General features: G+C 40.0%; 1 protein-coding gene across 3 annotated transcripts in view; it reads right to left on the bottom strand.

Moving 5' to 3' along the window:
• The window catches only part of LOC111264027 (calsenilin), a 109,241-nt gene that overhangs the window by 47,974 nt on the left and 36,691 nt on the right, over positions 1-24,576 (bottom strand). The window contains exon 1 of one of the 3 annotated variants that reach the window (XM_022839600.2): positions 8,183-8,479. The exons of the other annotated variants lie outside the window; for them this stretch is intronic. Within the exon in view, the coding sequence (XP_022695335.1) occupies positions 8,183-8,273 (91 nt within the window). The 5' untranslated portion in view covers positions 8,274-8,479. Of the gene's footprint in view, positions 1-8,182; positions 8,480-24,576 lie in introns of those variants that run through there. 3 annotated transcript variants of the gene reach the window in all.

The following is a 24,576-nucleotide window of genomic DNA, read 5'->3' as shown; positions in this document are numbered from 1 at the left end:
ACAGTTAAGGGTCGATGACTGGAAGCTGGACGCGAGGCCTGAGGGTGGTCTTTGGTCGGAAATAGCGCTTCCGTTTGAGATTTCGAAATATGCCAAAAGAGTTTTGAGAAGGGGAAAGCTTACACCCAACAGTATTATGACAAGATGTACAACAAAGAAGAGAAGAACTATTACCTGAACACAGAAAGCACATTGTTACCATCGAACCGCCTGAAGGCTTAATAGTAAACATTGTAGCTCGTCTAGGATCGACTTTGCCATCTTCATGATTTCTCAGCGCAAACGCATGCAGTCCGCCCGCCGGACGACCAAGGATACATCCCAAATAAGCCATATTGTTATTCTATAACTTGATCAGGTTTTAGCATGTTCGGCGGGACTTGAAACGACTTTACAGTCGTCCGGATGTTAAGTAGAAGTTATACTTTATGGTACACGCTGATATATGCAAGTACGCTTTATCTCTTTATTTTGCATTAAGTGTTAACTAGCAACTAGCTTTGAGCAATAAAGATCACTGCTTACTTAGACTGAAGGGGAAAGGGCTTCTACTATACTAAACAATTATTTTTTTAAAACTAGCGAAACTTTATGTTACTATAGCGCCTAGATTCAAAAATACGACTGAAGAAAGCGCGTATTTTACCGTTACGTTTTGTCAATTATACAGTGTACGGTTCAATCATGTTGTTGAAAAAACCTCTTTGACCGTTTACAACTACTGCTCGGAAATTGACATTTTTTGGAGATACAATATATATCAACGCGGGTGTTAATAGGGTAAGGTTAAAAAAACGTTTATGTGTTTCTAAGACAGCCTTAAGTAGTTCTATAGATCTGTCTGAGAAAGCCTAACCACTTTGAGCTAATCGAGAAGGTGAGCTTTAAAAGCTCTTTATTTTATGAGGATCCTATACATCTGTTCTAAAGTACAATGCAACAGATTTATATGATATAATAATAATTTTTTCTAAACCTGTTTGATAAGCTGTTAACTAGAATTAACCAGTAACAGTCGTCAGTGTCGTAAAACATCTCTCGGCAGAATAGATAACGTGCTCTCTGTATGTATGTGTATATATATATATATATATATATATATATATCTGCCGTTTTAGCTTTCGCAAAAGGGCAAATAATCCTTTCTTTGTAGGGCAGGTAAAGCCATGCATAAGCATTTTGACTTCAACTTTGGCTTTATGTCCAACTTTTTTACACGAAAAGATGTAGGCCTGCCAAAAATGATTTTATCTATACTCCGCCGAGTTAAAAATCTTTAAACGCATCCAGTGATATGTAGATGCCTTTACTAACCTGCTGCTAAACAGGTAACAGTATATTTACAATTATGTTTAATATTTAAGGTGCCCTTTTTTATACATTTAGCATAGCGCGATTTTGTCCTTTTTGAGTTACTTGTGAAAAAGACATGGACCACACAAGTCTTCTAAAGATATTGGCAAAAAAAAAGAATCGATAATATTGGACATAGTGCCAATAATAAAGACAAATTAACGATGACAGTTGGTGCCAATCCGAAGATTTCATAAAATTCTATAAATCTGGAAATTAATATCTCAAAGCATTATTATCATAGATATCTGTTGTTTTTTTTTTGTAAGCGCCAATTACCGCTCCCCTTCAATGAGAGTTATTATTGGCAGAGTGAATGTTGTTATGATTTTGATTATAGATCGGATGCATACTGTTCGTCGAAACTTAGAAATGATTCCGTCCATTATAGTCCTTCGGTGTAAAAGACGTCTAATCTTTTTTGGTCTATATCTTTTCGACAGCATCAGCACGTCTGTGTCTTCTGCCTCAGTTCCTCTCGATCTGTGCATGTTCTAGCTATAATGAAACAGTTGTTGCGGTTATACGAGTCCAGTCGTGAACGTTTCGGTAAATTGAGGACGGTATTTTTTTTTATAGGCGATTTATAAGGCATATCTTTGCCTTCCAGGTCCCTTCTGTATAGTTTCGTCCCTCCACTGTCTACCACTCCTGTGCAGACTGTGGCATTTATGAATGACTGTGATATTTTTTTTGCTCCTAACCCAGCTCTTTGCTCGATAACCATGTATGCTGTATGTAGAAGGCTCGTCATAATCAAGTCTAAGGATTTAGCTCGCCTCATTACACTGCAGCGGTAGGGTCGGACGGGGTAGAGCCGTAAGTGAACAAACCTATCCAAAATAGAATATTACGATAACGGAAAGTTGGATAAGTTCGCAGTACACCGATTTGCGATTCCTTACATTTATCGGTCATACGAGTACGGATACTTCTTTAATTTACTGCAATATACAAGATCGGAATAATATAATGTATACTGTATACTACTATATACTAGACGTATAGTGATACCATCAGTAGTAACATACGATAATACTATAATAAAATACAGAGAAAGTATTTCGAAGAAAATGCAAAGTAACTGCTGATGTTAGTTAATGCGCTAATTTCTTCGAGAGAAACTTGAAGTTACCAATGCAGCCGACGGGTATGCAGCGGTTGGTATCACATCCGATATAAAAATATAATTTTGCAAAGAACTCTGCTATTCCAGCGATCAATATTTACCTCACTCTGTTACATTTCGAATTACAAATATTAGAATAGCAGTATTAATCAAGAGATCATTTCTTACTATGAACTACCTTGGAGAGATAAAATTATAAGATAGTTTTTCAATTCCTGATCTAATAGTTTCGGTTGAATTTTCGAAACTCGCTTGCCGTCTTTTGCTTATGGTAGCCCGACATTTTACATATACAGGCAAATAGTGTAGCCCCGTAAGACCAGATTGATTTGCTAAAGCGGGCTTCTTCCAATTGGTGACAAAATTGTTGATTGTTGTAAAATCCGACCGGACCACATAACCGCATTGGCGAAATTAAGTAACAGCACACAATAGCGGTTAGTTGGTTTGCCCGGTAGTTGGTTGCCCGGAGGCTTTTGTGGGTTATTTTTTTTTTCAACACATATAGAGTTCAACTATGTCAAATGCATTCCACTTGAGCCTAGGCAACATTGAAGGGTACGTACACCTACATTGCGGGGATCCTGTTGAACCTTTCTATTGGTACGCCTTATACCTGCGCACTTGATATATATCATCAAGCTTTTTCCAAAAGCAAATCATTGAGCAGTGGTCCTTTAAATTCTAGTAAATTTCAGGACTTCATTATAAGTTATACTCACAACAGTTTTCATCGGTCGTGCTTGACGCTCAACTGCTCACCGAAACGGCTCGTAACTGCCCATAAGGGACAGGGACCTCTTCAAAGTTAACTTGTGTCTTGTTCATTATCGGTTGCATTTTGTATATTTGTTAAAAACGATACGTTGTATACATTACTAATTACGAAGGGACGAAGCGATAGAGGTTTAAAAAATGGTGTAGACCGACTGAAAGAAATGTATGCCCAGTAGTAGTGTACCTTGATTTCGTTTCGTTGCATTCTGTTACATTCATGGAAAGGTGCGTATCGTTAACGTTACGTATCTATTGATATGTTAGGGTGTTTAATCACAGAAGACCCACGTACGTTTTTATCATCGTAAATAGTCACTAGTATCACTGCACAACACACAAATAAAGCACAGTGAAGTGGCTGGAAACAATTTTCACAAAACAAATAAGACTCGAGAATTAATATTTCATCAGCAATGGACACAAGTCTACCTCTAGTTCGAATATATATATATAATTAATTCAAGTTAAATTAGTCACTAGAAGCACTCGCCGCCAAGAGGGCAAAAGATAAGCCCACTTTTTCATCTTGCTTACCAAGCAGCGTAATTGTAACAATAGCATTCTTCCGGTACACTCGATATCGACATATACCGAAATCAGGTTTACTTGTTCATATAGACGTCATCGACAGCATAGGGCTTGCCTTCGTTCCTTTCTGGCAGGTAAGACTGGGTGGGTACCTTGCTGCTCCTTAAGGTGGAAACTGGCTGTTTGTAAATATGTTTGTGTGTGTTGACTGACTTGTTCTGTCCTTTCGACAGTAGCCTCCCCCGTTGAACGTCGACATACAAATATATACACGAGCAGGTAATTCATTTTTGTGAGTGTGAAGTATTGATATTCGTAAGTCCTGTTTCGTCTTTCAGTGCCGCAAAAGTCTATTTGCTACAGTCTAATATGCTACTCACGCACCTTCATCCGACCTAATTTTTTAGGACAAAGAGGTCAAGCGCGTCTGATTATACCACAGCGGACCACGTAGGCAGCTCCTGCTTCACAGTTCTTCAACGGCGCGGACGACGAAAAGGAAAATAGCGCAGACACGGAGTTTATTCAGCAGTTAGGCTAAAAACGTAACTGTATCAGTCCGTCTTTACCGCTCGTCCAATCAACGTCAGAATACTCTGATGATGCGACAAAAAGCGCTATAAGGCACTTTGGTAAAAAATACCAATTAGTGACCGGCCCGGCTTGCTTACACACTTACACTCACCCGCAGAAAGACATAGAAACGTATAGAGGATAACACTTATAGAAATAGCGGTACCGTCGCGACAATGAGTAGCAGACATCTCAATTTATATGTAAATGAAATCTGGAGTAAACGAATCGTTTTTGTCGCGGGTCACAAGTGATAAATTCTACTTATTGTTGTTACTCCCTTGCCTTACGATAGGTGTTTAATAAATGATCGATGTTCCCAAAGGCCGCGATATAATAGCGTATATAAATCACACACGAAACTATATAGGAGATAAAGGAAAGCCGTACAAGGCGTGTCTATATTTACACTTGATAGGCACACGCATGTGTTTGCTACGTATACAGAGTACAGGATAGCTTTAATAAACTAATTAATTGACTAAAAAATAAACCTGAACCTCTGTGCGTGATATTTATGATTTTACACAATTTCCACAAACCGCATATGGCTCAGCGTGAAACATCTTGGGATAGCATTGCGATAAAGTTTGATACCGACTCATATCGAATCTTCCACAGATAAGAGAAACACTGTATCTCTTAGTTATTTTCTTAATGATCTATTATAAACTGCATTTGTTCTGCAAAACTTATTTCATGTTCTAAAAACACTAATAGTATTAGCGTTTTTTTTTTTTTTTTGTAATTTCCTGTACGGGCACTCATAACGAAGACATGAATCCTTAATCGAAAATACGTCTTCTATAAAACAAAGTTTTAGAAAAGTCAATCTTATTTGACGAATGATGTTTATGGTTTTCGTTAGAAAAATTGGGGGAAAAATTATGCGTCTGCAGGTTCAGGTGAAGCATGTGTTCCGCCTATGTTCGTCTTATAGGCTCTGAATTACCAAATAAAGTACTTGATATAACATGTTTATTTAAACTATTAATGTGTTTATATACGTACTCTCTCTCTCTCTCTCTCTCTCTCTCTCTCTCTCTCTCTGCGTAGTGTATTTATCTACACAAACACACCTACGCAGAGGTAAACGGGCAGCATTTGATTTTCTAGTGGCATTGCACGCGATAACGCTGGCAAGCAACTAAAGCAAGTTACACGGGCACTGCGGCTTTTTCACTAGACTGTCCCATGGTAAAAATGACATATTGAAAGGCTTCACTCATCTTTATTTAGTAATAATAAAATGATTTTGCTTTATAATTCCCCATATTTCCAGGCTAATCGGCAACTTGAAGAAATACTAAACATTTATTTGTCGTTATCGTGCCACGTAATTGGTGAACACTCATAACAAAGAAGGAGGAGAACTGTTAAGCTGATCGAAGAGTAGAACCTTTCGCTTTTTGCCAAGACTGAACTCCACATTTATGGATAACTTGATCTGCCAGCGGGATTTGCCAATTCCTAGTTGAAAGTTTGCATATTTAGGTAAAACGTAGTAACTCAGTGTATGTCCTGCCCGGAGTAGGATTGTAGAAGGCAACCCCACAGGTGTAGGTGCCGAAGGAGATCTTAGGGGGAAAAAGTGATACTGAGCACTACATACACGTCCATTGCTATCGCTAACCGCGGGTACACTGGCAACGGAAGACAACGTTGACTGGCTCCGTTGACAGGGTAAAAATGGTCTAAAAACAGTGTAGTCAGCCTACGTACACAGTCTCATACACGTCACGTCAATATAGCAGCGACATCATTACTCCTACATATTTCCTAATGACGCTTTTTAGGGACCGACTGTTCCCCATTTATCCAAAGGAAATCATAAGCATCGTGCGATGCAACTCTATAGAGCTATAAAGTATAGATTTGAAGAAAAGGCCCGCCAAATAGAACATTGGTGGTTTTTCAGATGGATGTTAGTTTCTGTGATATTCAAATAGATACTGATAAATACCTTAATAGCGTACGCTGTATCTAAACAGGTATATAGTTTTTTTTTCTTTTTCTCTAGACAGGTCTAATTTTTAAAATCAAACATTTACATTTCAGAATTGCGGCTTTCAAGGCATGGAGAACGGCGGGTCTCCATATAATAAGTGACCGGCTACCCCTAGGATTGCACTCTCATTGATTCGATGCTCGACTCATGAAAGCCTGAGATAGAACTGTTTCAGGGAAACGGTTTTTGCATAACAAGACTAAGTTAAGTACCTATTGCTCGCTCCTAGTTATGCATATTAAGTTCTACGTAGACGAAACGTGCGCTTTTCTTATCAGAACATCTGTGAGATTTCCTAATTGCAATGAACGACTACAGCCTTTCACAGAGTACGCAGCGGCTGTAAACATCTACAGGAATCTTTAGTGTCTAATTAGCTTGAGTCAGAGTAGAGGCCAATGCCACAGGACTTCGCAGGACAATATTTTTTCGCTGATCTGCTAAAAAGCTTCTCTAATTGCAGAGTAAGATTAGTAGTATTCATATGTTTATACCAATTAACCTAGGAGTAATTGAGATTTGTACCGACTATTGCTGTTCAATTGGCAAAAATTGAGAGTCATCTATTCCCTTCTCGGTACGATACATGCTTAACCGGCGTCGTATCTAAGGGGTGCGAACGACGACGTAAGAGTACAAGTTACATGGGAGAGTAAAAACTGCTAGTCCATTTCGTCCCATTCTTCCTTAACTCAACTTTATTGACATTTTGAAGTTCTAATGCAGTACGAAATAAAAGGGGCTTCACAAATCTTTATTGTGCGAACGATTTATAAAGTTTGTCCTGTGCGATATTTTGCCCTTGACGAAAGGTGGCTTCAGGAAGTACTATTGATTAACGGTGAACAGCCAGAAAACTATAATTACGGTTTCAATCGTCAAAAAATCATTATTACGGCACACCTGTTTTAGCATTGATGTCCTTTTCAAGATGTTCTTCACTGAATGATTATTGTAAGATTCCTTCGAGCTTATTCGTTTAATATTGAAAAGGAGTGACAGTGCGGACCTTTTATAGAAAAAGGTCCGCGCTGTCACTCCTTTTCAATGGTCATAGAAAAGTCATACCCTTTTGGAAAGTATAACACTGCTCAAAAATAAAGAGCTCGTTCCAATGCAATGCTTGATTGCATTGGAAACTGATTACGATCGCAATAAAACTAGTACGCGACATAGTGATCAACACCTGATACATCCGAAACGGTCCAGTAGCACGAAAACTTGGGAAATTGGGTTTCCGCTTTCAATATCTTCGAATCAATCGAATTCCGCTTTTAAACCACATTTTTTTATTGCGAAAGATTGCGATGTAAGGCGTGAGACTCGAGACCAGACCCTTAAATAAGCAGTTAGCGGTAATTGAAGGTACGCGCCCCCGAAGTGAATTGACAACTTGGTAGCCTTAGCTACCACGAAGCGGTCCGACGATACTGTCATACAAAAGAGTTCGTTCAATCCCAACACATATTTTAATAGTTGATGTATGAAGAAATTCAATCTAGGTAATCGTTGGCATAAGACCGTTATTTGTAGGGCAAGGGGACGAGTAACGCACAGAAACATAGCGAGCGCGTATATTCATCTAAATAACAGGCCATCAGAAGGCCAATACCCAATTACTACATAATTCTTTTTCATATTTGTTCGTTGTTCTCATTTCTTTTCAGCGCGTGATGTCACATATAATAAGATTGATTAAACAAAATAAATAAAAAGGTGCGTACGAACGTTTTACTCAGTTGGCAAAAGCTAACTGGCAAAAATAACGTTCAATTCCTCTATACAGTATAAGATGGCGCGCTATTGGCACTCACCTGATTCAGGGAACGGTTCGTTCTTGCGTGGAACTGAACGTGGCATTCGAAACACGCGGGAAAAGCCTGTCAACATGGACGCCAGTGCCATATGCTCAGTTATATCGGTGACCCGATCACCGTTGTGGATAGCTCCTTACCTCCCACACAATGACAGTGTGACTGTAGGCTTGTAGTTAATACACTGGCACTGGCACCTCGGTCATCGTACAAGCAGTTCGTCGTGTTACAATAATAGCAACTGATGTGATGGTGAGATGGCCGGCCCTTACCAAAGCGGCCATATAATTGTCACTACTTTGTTAGCGTCGACAGGTTTCCACCGTTCACCTTGTATATAAGAGAGACTGCGAGATAAAGTAGGCCATAATGGGTAGACTTAACAACTCAAAAACACTAGCTAAACATCGGTAGCGCACAATGTTTCGTAGTATCAGCGTCGAGCTTCTTCTCCTGCATAGAACGTATAGTAGTCTACTGCCGTTGATACTTCGTGCTAGTTGCGGTTCGTTAGCTTTTTGTTGGGAGAGAACGTAAGCATTTTCAGCAAAGAAGATTTATAGAAAATTACCAGTCACTCAGTCGTGTGTTGGGCCGCCCTTTATTCCTAGGTACGAGCCATTGTTACGTTTGCGTTTAGGTCATTGTTTAGCGGATTCGAATGGAAGGAAAAGGCCAGCAAAAACGTTTGAACACAATGAAGGTTGCAAACTAAGAGATCGAGGCCGAACTCGCCAGTTTTGTGACAGGCTCGAGCACCGACTGGGTCTCCCCTGCTTGTTGACGGCCAGGCTGATAGCAGTGACAGCCATGCTGACATAAGTCGCTGACGTGAGATTTACTTAGCCTGAAGAACAAACGGTCAGGTGAATATGATCTATGACGTATGAATTTAATTCTTATGCCTTAACGGATCGCTCCATTCGTTACTTGCCCCTTCACTTATCTGATAAAACAACTGATCGGTTGATAGAAAGCCATAGGATGTGGGTGTGAACGAGTGGAATTTTGAAGTTCGTATTGGATTAGTTGCACCTGGCACCCAACATCATTGTAACTCTCTACTAACTATACGGGTGTCGATGATTAGATCAAAATCTGATTACTGACGGGTACGCAGCAGAGTCCAATAGACGACGAGGTTATAGAAATAAAGCAGATAGCTCTGACGATTAGTTCCAGGCGTCGTTAGAGATCATTCGGAACAGAAGAGGCGTGACTAATATCACCAGTTGATATAAACAGGCGGCGATTATAATTATGATCTCAAACGGTCATCAGTATTTATATTTACTTAGTAAACCTGGCAATATTTGTCCAGAAATAAACGTGTGGATAGCTTTTTATTAAGTCGATTTATTGTTTCTCCAAAGCAGGTAAGTAGCTTTCTTTGCAGTAGCCTCAGCTAGGCTAAGGTTGATAATAAAGAGTGATAGATTGGGTAAACATAAAGAAGCCGTTACTGAGACAGCGCTGTTATGTAACGAGGTAATCAGGGTTCCTTCTCAATTTTCCCATGGCAAAAGCCTTATTGTGTAGCTGATAGGACGACTGCCTGTCGAACGACGACATGGTGGTATTTTGCACCCTATAAAAACTAAGCTTGCTAGAAGCCACATACCTTTTTGTTTCCATAGGCACATATTGCATATTCCTACATAACTTCTATGATGGGCAACGAAAGTAACATTAGTGGAAAATATACATCTATTTACGTAGTTGAAAAATAAAATACGCGCCAAAAGATAGCAAAAAGAAAATAGGTCTTTTATGTAGCTTGCATAAACTTCATTTTTTGTTTATCTATAAACTCTTTCTTCTCAGGACAAAGTAAAAGCCTGGCATGGCGCCGTTTCATACTTTAGAATGACGGCATAAGTTGGGTAAAATCAGTGCACGTGATACGTGATACGTGATTATATATATATATATATATATAGTCTTCATTTCCGGAATGAAAGCAGTGATAGCATACGAACGGTGCCTACTGATTGTCGTGTGGGCGACGTGGACGATTTATCGCTAGTCGTTGTTGCTACTGTTTACGTGCTAATGGCGTACTGCTGCCCACATGTCGTTGATGAATAAAAGCTTGGAACGAACTGGATCGCTCCTAGCATTAGCCGAATAGTCAACTCGGGAGCATCTAGCGCCAACTGCGCTTCTTGGCCCGGATATCTCTGATTAGTGCAGTTCACATAGTTTCCTCATGTCCTTTGCTATCTAGCTCCTCGATGGCCTAAACACTCTTCCATCCCAAGTCTTTCTGCTAGCGGTACTGCTTCTGGTAGCCGAAGTAGGGTAGGCCGCTAGCAATAGGAAAGATTGATGATCGTACTAGTTCTCTTAGGGGGCGGATCAGAACGTGTACGAAATGACCATGAACCAATTTGGCACGCATTTACCGTAGGCAGCTGAAGGGTAGGTGCTATACCGTCCAGCAAACCGACCCCTTCTCCATAAGTCCCTCATTTCCCCCGACGTCAATACTGTTGGAAGTAACAGAAACGCCTCATTATTCATTGGACTATCATTTCACCTGCTACTGCTGCTACCATTCCACTAGTACACGTATTCAGCTATTAGGTTTCCTGTCGATATACGTGGCATATAATTGTAATAGCTGCGGCTGGAATTGCATTTTACTGTAGTCGCTTGTGCCTGTAGAAGCCCTAGCGGAGCCGCGGACCATGTTGATCTCTACCTATCGGTCAAAAATTAGTGCAGTTGCAGAGGCGCAAGTCGGCAGTAATCCCAATAGCGGTTTACAGCTACAAGCAGTAGCAGATCAGGATCAAGATAGGCATTGTTTCTGTTGTTGTTCGAGATGGCTCTAGCAGGAGCAAGTTCAGTATTGACTCCGGAGAGCAAATAACTGAGAAAGAGCATAGCCCAGTAGAATACAAGTGGAGTGGTACTGATCTCGAATGTGTTCGAAGAAACACCCACTCCCGGTCGTATCGCATTGTCATTCGCCTTGTTTGAAACAACCATATTAGTTTTCTGCTCGGCGGTTCACGTTTTTGTGGTTACGGTGTGAATAAGGCACAAATTCTGTCTAGATGTAGGACAAAATAACGGGCGCGGTCCATGCCAGGATCCCGCTACTAGTGCGTGTAGCAAGTACGACGCGAAACACAAGGTCCTGCGGAATTCTGCAGTCACAGATGCATATCTGTATAGGCCTTCCTTTGAAAGTTTTCCAGGCGCAGGAATGTCATCTTTATACCATGTAGACCTATCGAGGATATGCAACACTTTTTCCTAAGTTTTCTCCCATTGCTGGACTGATACTTTAATCATATTGGCCTAGCGTATTGAACACTTCACGGCCGTTTGTTTGAAACACACACGAGATGTTCAGACATTTTTGCTGATTGGAATATAGTTTAGGCAATGCAGACGGAAATAACAGAGCTTTGGCATTAATATATATATACATTTGGTAAACATGAGTAGGCCAGAATAAACCAAATTGCACGTTTTGCAATGCATTGAAAATAAAACTGACAGTAATTTATTGCTGTCGTAGTTAAAGCTGGTTGAGTACCAGACGTCTGCCTCCCTCCATGTGACTTAGATGAAGGGGCACAGAATGAGTCATAAGTGGAAAGCGCTGGCCGTATGTGGGTACAATCACAACTATAACAGTGTCTCTAACTTTCCTTCCTAATTTAAAAAAAAAAAACTGATAAAAGTGATAATCGCTTATGAAATAATGGAGGGTTCCATTGGTGTATGCTTTCTCTTCAAGGAAATGCCATGTTACTCTTATTAAATTTTGCTTTTAACGTGGGCCCATAACGATGGCGTGGCACGCGGTCGTAAGGTAGTTTGTGCTAATTTCAAAGCAGAATAAGGATTGTTTTTTATACTGTATATGCATATACAGGAATGTTTTTATACAATAACATCTAATGTCTAGCTGCATATAATGCACAAACCATATAAGCCGATATCAAAACAGCTGCAGTGACATCAACAACTACAGAGATGGCAGCCGATATTCTTAAAAGAACGACCATACGCATCCGAATATTGAATAGATAGGAAATCTCTATTTTTTTTTTTCAAATACACGTTTTTTGGGATTACAAAAGAGTATCGATTGTTTTTCTATGTAGAAGACTCAAGAAATGTGAGCCGCGTCGGATCGGTGTTGAAATCGTATAAAAGCTGGGATGTAATAACAGCAGATATCCTGACATTGTAGGAATACCTCTATTCAACATTAAAAAAGAACGCCTTGAAAGTTAGTAAAATTTTTGAAAAAAATCTAATTCAATTTGTAATTTTTTACGATACAGACACTAGTGGAGTTCAGGCTCGTATTCATGGTTCAGGTGCATTGTTGGAGAAAACGGCCCCGAAATAGTTCCGTCGATTTCGTTCTGGATTCTTCGATGGGAAAGATGCTCCTAATAGGGGGCGATCAATTATCAAAATTATAGCAAAAGTGGTGCAAGATCAACGTGTTCCTGGTCATGCAGTTTTTAAAAAATCCATTATCCAGCACGAAACGGTTTTACATTTGAACCACAAGAGAAGGCTATGTTTTCATTTGCAACACTACAAAGAAACGCTGTGAAACCCAGACATTGTTAAAACGGTTGGCCGCAAATGACGAAAAGTAAGTCACATACAATAATGTACAAACAGAAGAAAAACTGCCTCCACATTCTGTGCCAAAGTTCCGACTGACGCAAAAAAAAATGGTGCCATGTGTTTATTTAGTGTAATGGAAAAGGAATCATGCATTACGAACTGCTGCTTGTTGGCAAAATAATCGATTCGGACGCCTCCTGTCAGTAACCAACGATTACAATAGGCCACTGAAAAAAATTGACTGGAACTAGTAAACAGAAAAGGCATCGTTTCTCATTGTGACAATACCAGGCCGAATACCTCTCAAGCTACTCGGCAAAAAATAAGAGAGGTGGGAAGTTTTAAGGCACCCGCCATACAGCTCAGGCCTCATTCCATCAAATTATCATTCATTTCGGTCTTTGCAGGATTCTCCAGATGGCATTAACGGAAGCATCGCTTCTCACTATTTTTACCATAGATGTTCTACAGTGACTAGGTTATGATGCTGCTCGCAAAACAGAAAAAGTCTTCGACCAAAATGGCGCATATTTTGTTTAGTAATATTATTTCAAAATATACATATGATAAAAAAAAAAAGACGAATTGCATCAATTTTGATCTAAATGGTTGATAATCTATTACAATGTGGCCGTCTACTGATATCGTCTTCTACTGCCGGTTGCCGACCCGGCTAGCGAAGCTGTGCTCTCCACGTTACGTTCTAAAATGGCTGATGGTAAGCAACAATAGACCACACAGGAACGTAAATTACTTGTTGCAAACTGAAGTTCCTAGAACCACATGAAAACCACAGGCCTCCCCACAAAGCGGGCACCTTATTTTTGTCGATGTTTAACCGTTTTATAGCGGTCCAGGAAAAATGGAACCGAAGAATAATAAATGCCAACCTATAGGGCCCGAGCTGCCTGAATGAACGGCTCAGGTAGCTTTCGCATCGCCATTGCTAACTTTCTACTGTTCCATTATCGTGTAATGACATGGTTATTTTTAGCTTCGGAACTGCAGTCAAAATGGTTTCCAACGCGTAGCCTTCGCTGAACACCGAAATGACCCATAATAAGCAGTGGCGTCTTAGGAACATTGCTATATCCATATTGACTCGCGCAGTTCCGGTGCGTAAATAATCATGCCTCGGAAACATTTGAATAATATAGAAGATTGCGATAAAGGGTGAAATATTCGTGAGGTAGCTGATATCTATGGCTTGTCTCCAGGTTTTAGCTTAAACACTCGGCCATAGACATTTGGTGGATTAGTTCAATCAACAAGCAGTCTTTGGTCATTATTCTATTATTATATATGCTGTTTATTATGTTAGATCGACATAGTTTACCTCTCCCTCATGAAGTCGCATCGTATGCCTGTGACTAAAAAAAATCAAACTTTATCAGGTATTATAATCTTGGTGAATTATTTTCAGCAGAAGTCTCAAACAATAGCAGACCTTGACACGAGCTCTCGTCCTTCTAAAGCCATTGTATCCATGCCAGAGCGATTATAAATAACTACTACCATAAAAAAAAAAAAGAAGAAAAAAAAACACTCACCAGCTCGATCTCGGGCATTTAATTGCCTCTCATAACAGAATGTTCATAGGGCATATAGTCCTTCTTCTGAATAGGATTTGGTGTCGCACCGTTGCTATTTCACAATATCGAAGTACGAAAACATGGGTTTTATCACAGATGTTACATTGGATAAAACAATCTGGAAGTCTTTATTGAACGGGTGTGTTAGTAGTCGATGTAACAGTCGGTAGCTTTTGGAAAATAAGGATAATCGCAATATGTGTATATATATCAGGTACTTGTAACTTCTCTTATTCAAATTTTGCACGTTTGTAGATTTTTAACTTTTAGCTGATAAGATGATCCATTTTTACAGCCATATCCAAAAATGAAACGTTCTACTTGAGTGAAACAATATGTACAAGTCACTGCATGCGTGCCATTGAGAGAAAAAATATCACGTACAATTTGGCATCCATTTAAGCCAAAATTATGCAGGACTGACCAGTGTGGTATGACTATGGGATAAGTCGGTCCTCGCTGGGCAGCGCTCGTCCGTGCGAGAGTTGGGTTTGTCCTCGGTCCGCGTACATCTATAAAATGTCGTCTGACTCAATCCTCGTACATAGATCAGATATCAACAAAAGAGTCTTATCCAACGTTCTATAGTAGATCGGATCGGCTGACTTGAAGCACCGAATGTATTTGGGACATCGGCCGGAAAAAAACATTAATCGCGCACAATATAAGTGAAGCATCAGAAAAAAGAATATACTCAAGTACAAGCATGTTTTCATCGTTGGAACGTTTCTTGTTGTTTTTCTCTGAATAAATTTTTGCGTAATAACACTACTTGGGGTCTAATATCGTAAAAACAGTTTCTATTTAAGTGACAGGCAGTTATCCGTCCCTTTTTCAATATTCAGATAATATGCTTCAGGTGCAAGTTGTACGAGGGAGGAATCATACGAAGTAAAGCAGGTGCACAGTTACCTAGCTTGTCCTATCCTATTGTTTCATAACTTGACGTACATTTGTCTTGACACTTATTAATGTTGATGTTGCTTTTTTTGTTTGTCGTGGAGTAAGGTACAATTTTGCCCCATCAACACAATCACCAAAAGGCTTGTTTTCGTCTTTAGTGACATGTCCAATGGTGAGGACACTCTACTGTAGGAAACTTTATTCTCGCCAATTGTTCTAGGTAGCGCACAACTTATTGGCCTGAGTCTAACTAGGACAATCGAAAATATAAACATCTTTTAGATAAAATCGCCTAGACAACAGAAACTCGTTTATTTACGAACAATCGATTGTGACACAAATAATGATAATAATAATAATTCCCAATAATAATAGCCAATTCAACTGTTAAATCTGACAGTAATAGAAAATAGTTGCCGACAAAAATCTAAACTCGAAGAAACAATTTCGTACAAAAGCGTAAGGAAAACCAACCGATAATGCAAAATCGTAGAACGCCTGGCTTTACTCAGTCACAGACTTTTACTTGTGTATGCTCCCCATACTTGTAGACGCCTTAGCAGCAGTTTCAGCAAACGCCTAACAATTTGTGTATTTATTTGATTTCAATTGTAATTATTTTTCGTAAACAAAATTTCTTGTATAAATCAACAATTAACTTTGTATGATGCATCCTATAGTCAAATGAGATAAGGTTCAGCCTTATCTTCCAGTCAGCCTCGACTATCGGCAAGGGCCGATAGTTATTTAACGAATATAAGCTGCCTTTTTGCGGATATTGACTCTTGGAGCAAAACATTCAGCTATCGGGAATGGGTTTTTGATCACACAGAGACGCGAGGGTGTCGGACTATCGTAAATAAAACATGATATCCTCTTCCTGTCTTTCTTCCTACTGCGTAGCCCACGTTTCCGTTGCGACGCGATTTAAGCCCCCGCACCGCGTGGTAAGCAATGCCAACAGTGGCCTTGTTTAGGATATATGAAAGGCTTCGTCGTTTCATTATGCGAGACTGTAATAGGTCCCCTCACCTTGGGCGTCATATAACTTCCTCCTATTCTCATCTCCTATAAATGTATATTTCCCCTATTTCGAGTCTCGCTAACACCGCGAACGGTATAAATACGATAAAGACTTCACGAGAATAATTCTCCTTAGCAGTTCACGAAAGATGCGTAGAACATGCTTGCTAAAGATGTACTGTTCGCTTGTTAAACAAAATAAATCGGTTTCTCATGAAAAATGCCTAAGCTACGTCACTTTTCTCTAATGTAACGAAACATAATCTCCCAATTAAACTGCTTCCGCAATCACCATAAGGGAAATACGAGCATATTTATCGGGTCCTGCCATAGTGAGGTGGCCGTATACGATTGGGAAGTGCAACATTGGACAGAAGCACGTGTCCCGTAAAAAAAAACTATTCATAGACGGGTCGTTTGCTTTTGCTGCTTGTTTGCTTCATTACTTCTTGAGTGACTACAGACATTTTTCTTGTAAAAGCTGAGACCGCTGAGCTCTAAGACGGACGAAAGTAGGTATTGGGATGTATACTTTATGCTCCCAAATGAAAAAATTAAATTAAGTAAAAAAAAATTAATATATCATATGTTAAATTGAAATACACGAGTTCAATCAAATGTCTGTCATTAGCCAAAATAAGTTACTAGTACGTTTATGTCGGTTAACTGGGCTAGTCTTAATTGTCAACTGACCATCTTTCATTGCCCTATGCACATACATAAGCTGAGATGAGATTCTGCATCGATATCACTAACTTGCTAGAAGGAATAGCGATACTTTAATGTAATACTATATATTCTACCGCCCCTTCTTCTGCTAATTGCTGCGGACTGTAACTGCAATAAGACCAGTTATAAAGACTCGCATAGGATCTATAGAAGTACAATTACCTCTTCGGTCTAACAACAATGACTTGCCAGCTGTAGAAGGTCTGACCGGGCTTGATCTGGCTAGACTTATCTGGGCTTTCTCCAACGGAACCACAAAAAAAGTCGTAACCATTTGGCAACGCTGAAATATGAATTCAGATAAACTCACAATCATCGTTTTCTTCGTGACCCATTCAACGAGATTCATCAGCTGTCCACGGCACGTTGCCCTCGTCTATGGGAAAATTATCAAGCGTTTACGTTGTTCAACTGCCAGTGTTCGTGATCATTTTTGCGCAGCAGCAGGTGCTAGAAAATAGTGCTTATTTTCAGTTTCAACGGCTCTTGTCTGGACGAATGTTGAATGTGCCTGCTCACAGGCACTGCACGTAAAAAATCACCATGAAAAGGCCGCAACGACCGTTTCTTATTGGAATCGATAGCCGTGTGTGAATATTCTATCCTACAAGAGGTAAGGACCAGATGTACCTTGTACATGTAGATGGTAAAGCAACAAAAGCTGTCGAGTCACATTGTTGCGCCGGGTTTAATTCTTAAATAGCGGCGATGACGATTATAACAACAACTTCATCAACTTCGAGATCTACCTTAAAACTACGAGGAGCTTAACACATTACTCACTTCTATTATCAATTAGATAATGGCGATACTAGTTAAATTAATCTGTTTAATTAAAGTCTATCAACTTTGCCGTGCTAAAATTAAAAGATTTGCTACATGCGATAACATGTGATCAATTGAAGAGTGACCATCGACATATATCGTCTTTGCCGACACAGGTAATATTGCATTGTGATGTTTTTCTTCACACTGAATCAGTCAATCAATTTGCTGTCTTCACTGCTGCTTTGGCTCAAATACTTAAAAATGATGCTATCAAAAAACGACTGCAAGCGGGCCATTGTCGACAAGCTTAGGGGAAGATCCGTGCCGCAAGTTCAGAGATAGAGCCAAATATATGCAGAAGCGATGAAGCAAGTAATTGCCACGAAGAAAGCCAAAGAAGCTTAGCTTATATTTAAAATACTTAACGTAATGACGGTAATAACGATACACGATAGATACATTCAGTTTCTTTTTAGCTTTCTAGCGTCCTTTGAAGTTGCTTACGACAACATGATCGTCCCTGTCCAGCAAATGCACTTGGTGTGTCCTGTGTTGTTGAGTCACTTGACCGATCTTACTTATAACGGGATAACCTCGACTGGCCTGCTCTGTACAAATGTACGGACCTAGTGAAAAAAAAAAGGTCGTTTAGCTTAGGAGAACATATCCAGTAACATAAGTTGAATTATATTGCGGTGCATCGCACACATATAATGGGCAAAATCGGAAGAAGGGAACTTGTATATCCTGCCGCATCTTGACAACTTCTCTTGCATTACTGGCAAGGTAGGCTAATATACGCGCCGGTACGTAATTAAGACAAAATCTCCTCTACGTTCTGACACAGTGAAGGCCTAACAGATAAACCAATTGTGCTGAATACGTTCCGGCTCCAACTTGCGTTTGTGTAATGTCGATAGCTTCTTCCTTGTTTCTTATGATAGATATTATAATATTTATCGATCCACATCTGTAGAACCTGATTATTCATTAAAGATATTAAAAAAAAAAAAAAAAGACATTCAAAAGAGCATGGTGATACTTCGAAAATCCATTATTTCAAGTTCACTTCTATTTTGCGTACTTGTAATATAAAAATCTAAAAGAAGTGAAATCGAAGGTAAAATATATATGCATATATGCAATTGTAAGTTACACGTAAGTCGGTGTGCACGATCCCTCTACGTGGGAACATACCGCAGTTAGAAGTTCTAGTAGAACCGCAATTCGTTCAGTTAAATGAGGAGATATGGACAGTAGAATATCTCTGCATGATCAACTCCACACTTTAAACGTTTCGTCTCGCGGACCCTATTTAGCTGCTCGTTCAGTCATTTTTTTGCTGTACAAAGGTTAACTGGCAATAGAACACGGTTCCATTGTTCAATAGCAAACTTTTCCTTTAGCGCAGAGGAATGACTCACGGCAGAGGCAGAACGGGACGGGATAAGGGGGCAGTGCAGAACGTGGACGATTAAACAGGAAAATCTCGTAATTACGGCTGCGCAGCGCCGCTGGCAGCAGACGCAACAGCAATGGAAAGAGTAAAACTGACATGCAACATTATTGGCTATTATGTAAGTGCTACATACTACTCGTAGCTCTCTTCCGGCCCCTTTCTTGGTTATCTCTAATGTATTCAAATGTGCACCCAAATCGGCATAAGTACTTGTGTTTATAAAGTAGCGGCAGAGTAAATCGTCGGGTTGTCATGGCGCCAATGGCGTTTACTGACTTCGATGCAAGCTAAGCCAGAGCTCGTCTCTAATTGCCTCGTCCCCAGCCATTCTAGTAGCCTGCAGCTTCTCAAGGCTACGTCCACTTGTTTCGCTAAATAATAACTTAGCTAACTTACTCATTCATGTCATTCATTCAGTGGTTCATTGTTTAATTGACTGCTCCTTTTAAAGGCACAACCATGTACCCACATGCCATACAACTAGAGACGACAGAGGTTTACGACAAAACATTACAGAGAAAAGGCCCTAAAAGGGGAAAGCTTTATGGCCTGGACGACAGCGAGAAGAGAATTTATTATTAGGATGTGCTATTGCTACGCGAAAAAATGCACTCCATGCATATAACGTATATAAAGGGTATTATTCAGTTGGTGAAAGGGCCTTAGCAAATTTTCCATAATACTGCTATACAGTCATTATACGGGGCTAAATAAAACCAAACCTTACCTAATTGATTAGCTATGAAGTTGCACTCATTTTTGTTTTAAAAATCTGCTTTTTTTTTTTAAACTTTATAGGTATTGCCTATTTTTTAGTTAGCTATACGTACTCTGAGCAACGGAAAGCCTCGAAAATATGTCAGGGTGTTCCGACTCAAATAAAAGTGAGCTCCCGTAAAGATCCAAGATGTCAGGATGACAGGACACCTGAGGTCGTGTTCATTCGCGGATTTAACCTTCTTTTTCCGATTACAACGTAGATAGCTATTGTTCAACCCATATTAAACCAATATACGCCTGATACGCTTGAATGATATAGTGTAGCAATGTACAGTATACCTGCGCGTACAACAGAAACTATCAACAGGAGATTGTATTACTGTTTGCCGCTCATAATGAGACAGCGTTATTCCTCAAAGCTATCCACCGCGATGATGGTCGACATCATATTTGTGTGACAAGACCTCAGAGCAAATCAGGCCGGCTCTATTCTGTAGAATCAATTTTAATTAGTGTCAAGGGACAGCAAACGAGGCAACGAGACATTTGGCATTAAAAATCCAACCGCTCTCTGCGTCTGGCGCCACACGAGCTAACTAACGAGGAGCCAGTGTTGCGGAAGCCATAGAAAAGGCAATACAAGCCAGAAGAGTGAGCCATCCTTGTTCCAGGTAAACGTTTTGCACGCGAGTCACTTGCCGGCACTAATAGGTTGAGCCTTATCCCATTGGATTAATATAGTTTATTCCCAAACAGTAGAAAGATGCCATACTGGATTTGTTAGTTAGTAGATGCGAACTACGCTGTAGACGGTGGGTGCTATTGTTCGAAGCATTGTAATGTTTCCCGCCATTGAGCTCAGGAGTAAATCACTTGTACAGGCTGCATCAAAGCCATGTGAAGAAAGTTCTTTGAACAGAACTATTGGAGAAGGTTTTCTTTATCTGTGTCTATATGTCCTAGGAACTATTTGTAGAACATCGATGAGTTACTTCAGTAGATATAACCTGATTACGCGGAACTGCGCGCGAGCCTTAAGTGTAACATAGTTTAATAGCACCCGCCACGTAATACGGCACGGAATGAATGCAGAAATATACTGTTCAAGCTACCGGAAATCTTAGCACAACATGAGCTAATCAGACCTGTTGAATGTATTGGGAAAGACGTCACTTTGAGCTACGTTTGTAAACCAAAAGAAATCAATTGCATTGAAAAATACCGAGAATAATTCATTACGACCGCAAGAAAAGTTCCAACATTGCCAAACAGGAACACGAAGAGACGGGACCAGAGAAGGTAACTAGACATGTGCTCATTGAAAGCTGACCAGATGAAATTTTTGACTAGCAGTTTGACGGATACGCTTACAGGGTGTACGGCTATCGAGCCGAACTCGTGCATTGCACGACTTCCGTAGTAAAAGAGACTCCAGAAGCGAATGTTGAAAATTAGACAGAAGACCGTTATTGCTGTCAGCTAGGCCACGGTTGACTGAAGTAGTTATTCTGATTTCCTACGTGCACGACCACAGTGGCATTTTTGAGGTAGAGCAATCAATACTAATATTACCAAATAGAACAATATCTGCCAGCGATTATAAAATGACTACACCCGGCGGAGTAAGTTGTAAACCAAGCCGCGGATGTAGGATCTCGCGTGGTATATGGAATCGTAGCTTATTACTACTATTGTAACTAGGCCTTACGAGCTAGACATATTTCAGCAGTAGTGCCCAGATCATAACTATTCGAACACATATTGAGTGAAGTGCGGTTTTGAAATAGCTAAAACGAGCTGATTTTTGTCAACTACCACTGTGGCTCTCGGGCCACAGGTGACAAAAGAAAACTAACATATATAAACAGACGTAAGCAATCGCAAAGTAGCAGACGCTACCGAAACCTTTCCCATTAAATCGACTAATAGTAATAATAATAATAACAACAACTCTCAGTTCACATGATATTCTTTCTCAGCTTTGCCGTTTCCTTTCTGTTTACAGGGATCTAAGGATTTCTTTATGTGTTGACATCTTACACCCCGGAATTCAGGAGCATACAACTGTCCGAAGTGATGATTTAATTGAACGAATGTATATTAAAGTGACATTACCGTTTATACTGCCGCTATAGAAGCCACAGTGGCCTTCTCATTGAGAATATGCGCTTTGAAATATTTTTTAACATATAATGTCATCGCTTACGATACGTGCCGATATTGGTATCATCCTGATTATCATTATTATATCATTCCGGAAATTGGTCGTATGACTTTGTGTGTATGTGCGCTAGCCATTAATGCCTTTTGCTGTACGAAAACATTGTACGTGAGCTATTCCACAAACAATGACATTACCATGAACAATTACCATGTTGATTCACTTGGAAACAATGTTCCTGGCATACAAATTCTAACTAGCTACTCTGAGACAAAATGACGATAAGGTGGGAAAGTAGAAAGAAATCTGCCCGTCCATCTTTGGGTATGCCTGGTAGGCAGGGGAGGCCAAGAGACGATATGCGCCCTCCTTTCAGCATTTATCGTACGTTAGCATAGGAAATGGTTCATCGGTAGGTGCTATGTTGTTATTATTGTTATTATATGCAGTTTAGATAAAACAATTTGCACGCGACACTTTGAGTAAGCCGACCAGGTAGCTATTGGGCAAGCAAAATCCGCCATAGAACACCGGGATAGGGAACGGGCGACGAGGAGTGTAAATTTTGACAGAGGTAATTAAAATTATACGATGCAAAATGTAGTTTTTCTAGCTAAATTGTATTGTTATTGCTTACCTAGAATTTACGTACGTCCCTTTTTACATAATTCTCGAACTTACATCCTATGTGCACACTTTACAGTTTGTACCCTGAGTTCCATCATATGTTGGTGGGTAAATCCTGCAAGGGTGAGAACTCAAATGTGGCGAAAGAAAGCATATCGGCATGCTTCGTTAGCAACAAAAAGCATTTGAAAGGCCGAAGCCCTAAGCTTCTGGTAACGGCCTGAGCGAAAACGAGATTTGCGACAAAATGACCTCTCCACATTTTGAAAAAAGCAGGACGACTGGCGCGCTGTTCTACTAACAGAGAGAGCACTGCGTTAGAGGAGGAACGGTCAAATCCAGAGACTCCTGGGTGGATGATACGAATCGCTGCACATAAATAAAGGCCAAACATTGCGCCTACAGGATCACTGTCGATGCGCCTCGTTAGGTTTCAGTATCGAATTTTTGTTAACCGCCATGAGGTTTACACTTTCCTTGGTTAGCAAACGAAAACGGTTTAAACAATTAATCGATTGTTAAACCATTTTTTAAATACATACATTTTTGAAACAAAATTTGCAAAGGATTATTGTCATATATTACAATTCTGTCTTTGACAGTAGAGGCAGACTAGCACACTATCTCGAATAAAATGTTCAATCTAATTTTGTTAAGTTTTCAATAAAAATTTTAGACGAATCGAGTGATGTATTCTTTATTTAGCATAAAAATTTATTTAAAAAAAAAGGCTTGGATATGAAAACTGTGTCTTTGGGGTGTATGCCTGTGCACGATACCTACGCAGTCTACATCAGCGTAGCTGGTTTACAATTGTTACATGCTTGCACGGTAACAATGAAGTTTAGGAAGTGTAGAAGCGCCCTCTACAAGTAAACATTACATCTCTGTACCACTCCACAAGAGACTTCACATCCCACGCTGTTACTTCCACTTAAAATTATCTAGTGCCATCTTCGATACAAACAGCCTTCTTGTTTAATGGGTAGCTGTAGTAAGGGCACTCCCGATCGGCTCTAGATTGTCCCTCTCGGGACGATATTTCTTACCGCCCGCATCTTGTCTCTTGACCCTGTACGTTTTCTGGCCAGCACGTTTTCAGTGAAAAGTAATGCCCACTGATCCCATACTGGACGACGTCTTGTGGAGTTTCTCTCCTCGTGGGGGAACGAATGGCCGGTCGGGCGGGTGCTCCTAGGCTACACCAGGCCACTGTGTTCCCGATACTGGCCAATTCTCCCAGCAGAATTACTAGAGACACAGTGAGCTTATGCTGCCCTTTAGGGTGACTAATGCTATTATTGGCCGAGTCAAAATAGGACGACTTCAGCGGGCCAAGCCACCGCGCATCCTCATCAGGGTTGTCGTCTGGAGCAGTAGCGATGATAACGATGATGAATGACATAGCCCCCTCAGGTAGCCGAGGCAATACGGTCAGAAGGCGAGAAATCAAACTGATATAGAGACTCACTCATACGTTCGAGGCTCTAAATAGAAATATTATCTTGCACGTAATACAACTCAATTTGGTTGAAACGACACTAAGGTTAGTAAGCTGGCAACACGCTTTGCTAGTATGTTTACGTTAACCCATTGCTGTGGGCTAATATTCGTTCTAATAAATATTCAATCTAAGAACACGTTTATTAGTGTCTTATACTAAACGAATGGAATTATAGTAGTTGGGTATATATAACCTTATCATTTATATTTGACGCACGTACGAAATAAACGTTATTATCTGGAGTTTATTTACGCATTACCATGATTCGCGTTTCCAGTTTAAATCATGCCGCGAAAGATACGA

This window comes from Varroa jacobsoni, unplaced genomic scaffold (assembly GCF_002532875.2).
Source record: "Varroa jacobsoni isolate VJ856 unplaced genomic scaffold, vjacob_1.0 scaffold_814, whole genome shotgun sequence".
Classification (NCBI taxonomy): domain Eukaryota; kingdom Metazoa; phylum Arthropoda; class Arachnida; order Mesostigmata; family Varroidae; genus Varroa; species Varroa jacobsoni.
The sequence above is the reverse complement of the archived record's forward strand: the minus strand, read 5'-3'. Positions and strand labels throughout refer to the sequence as shown.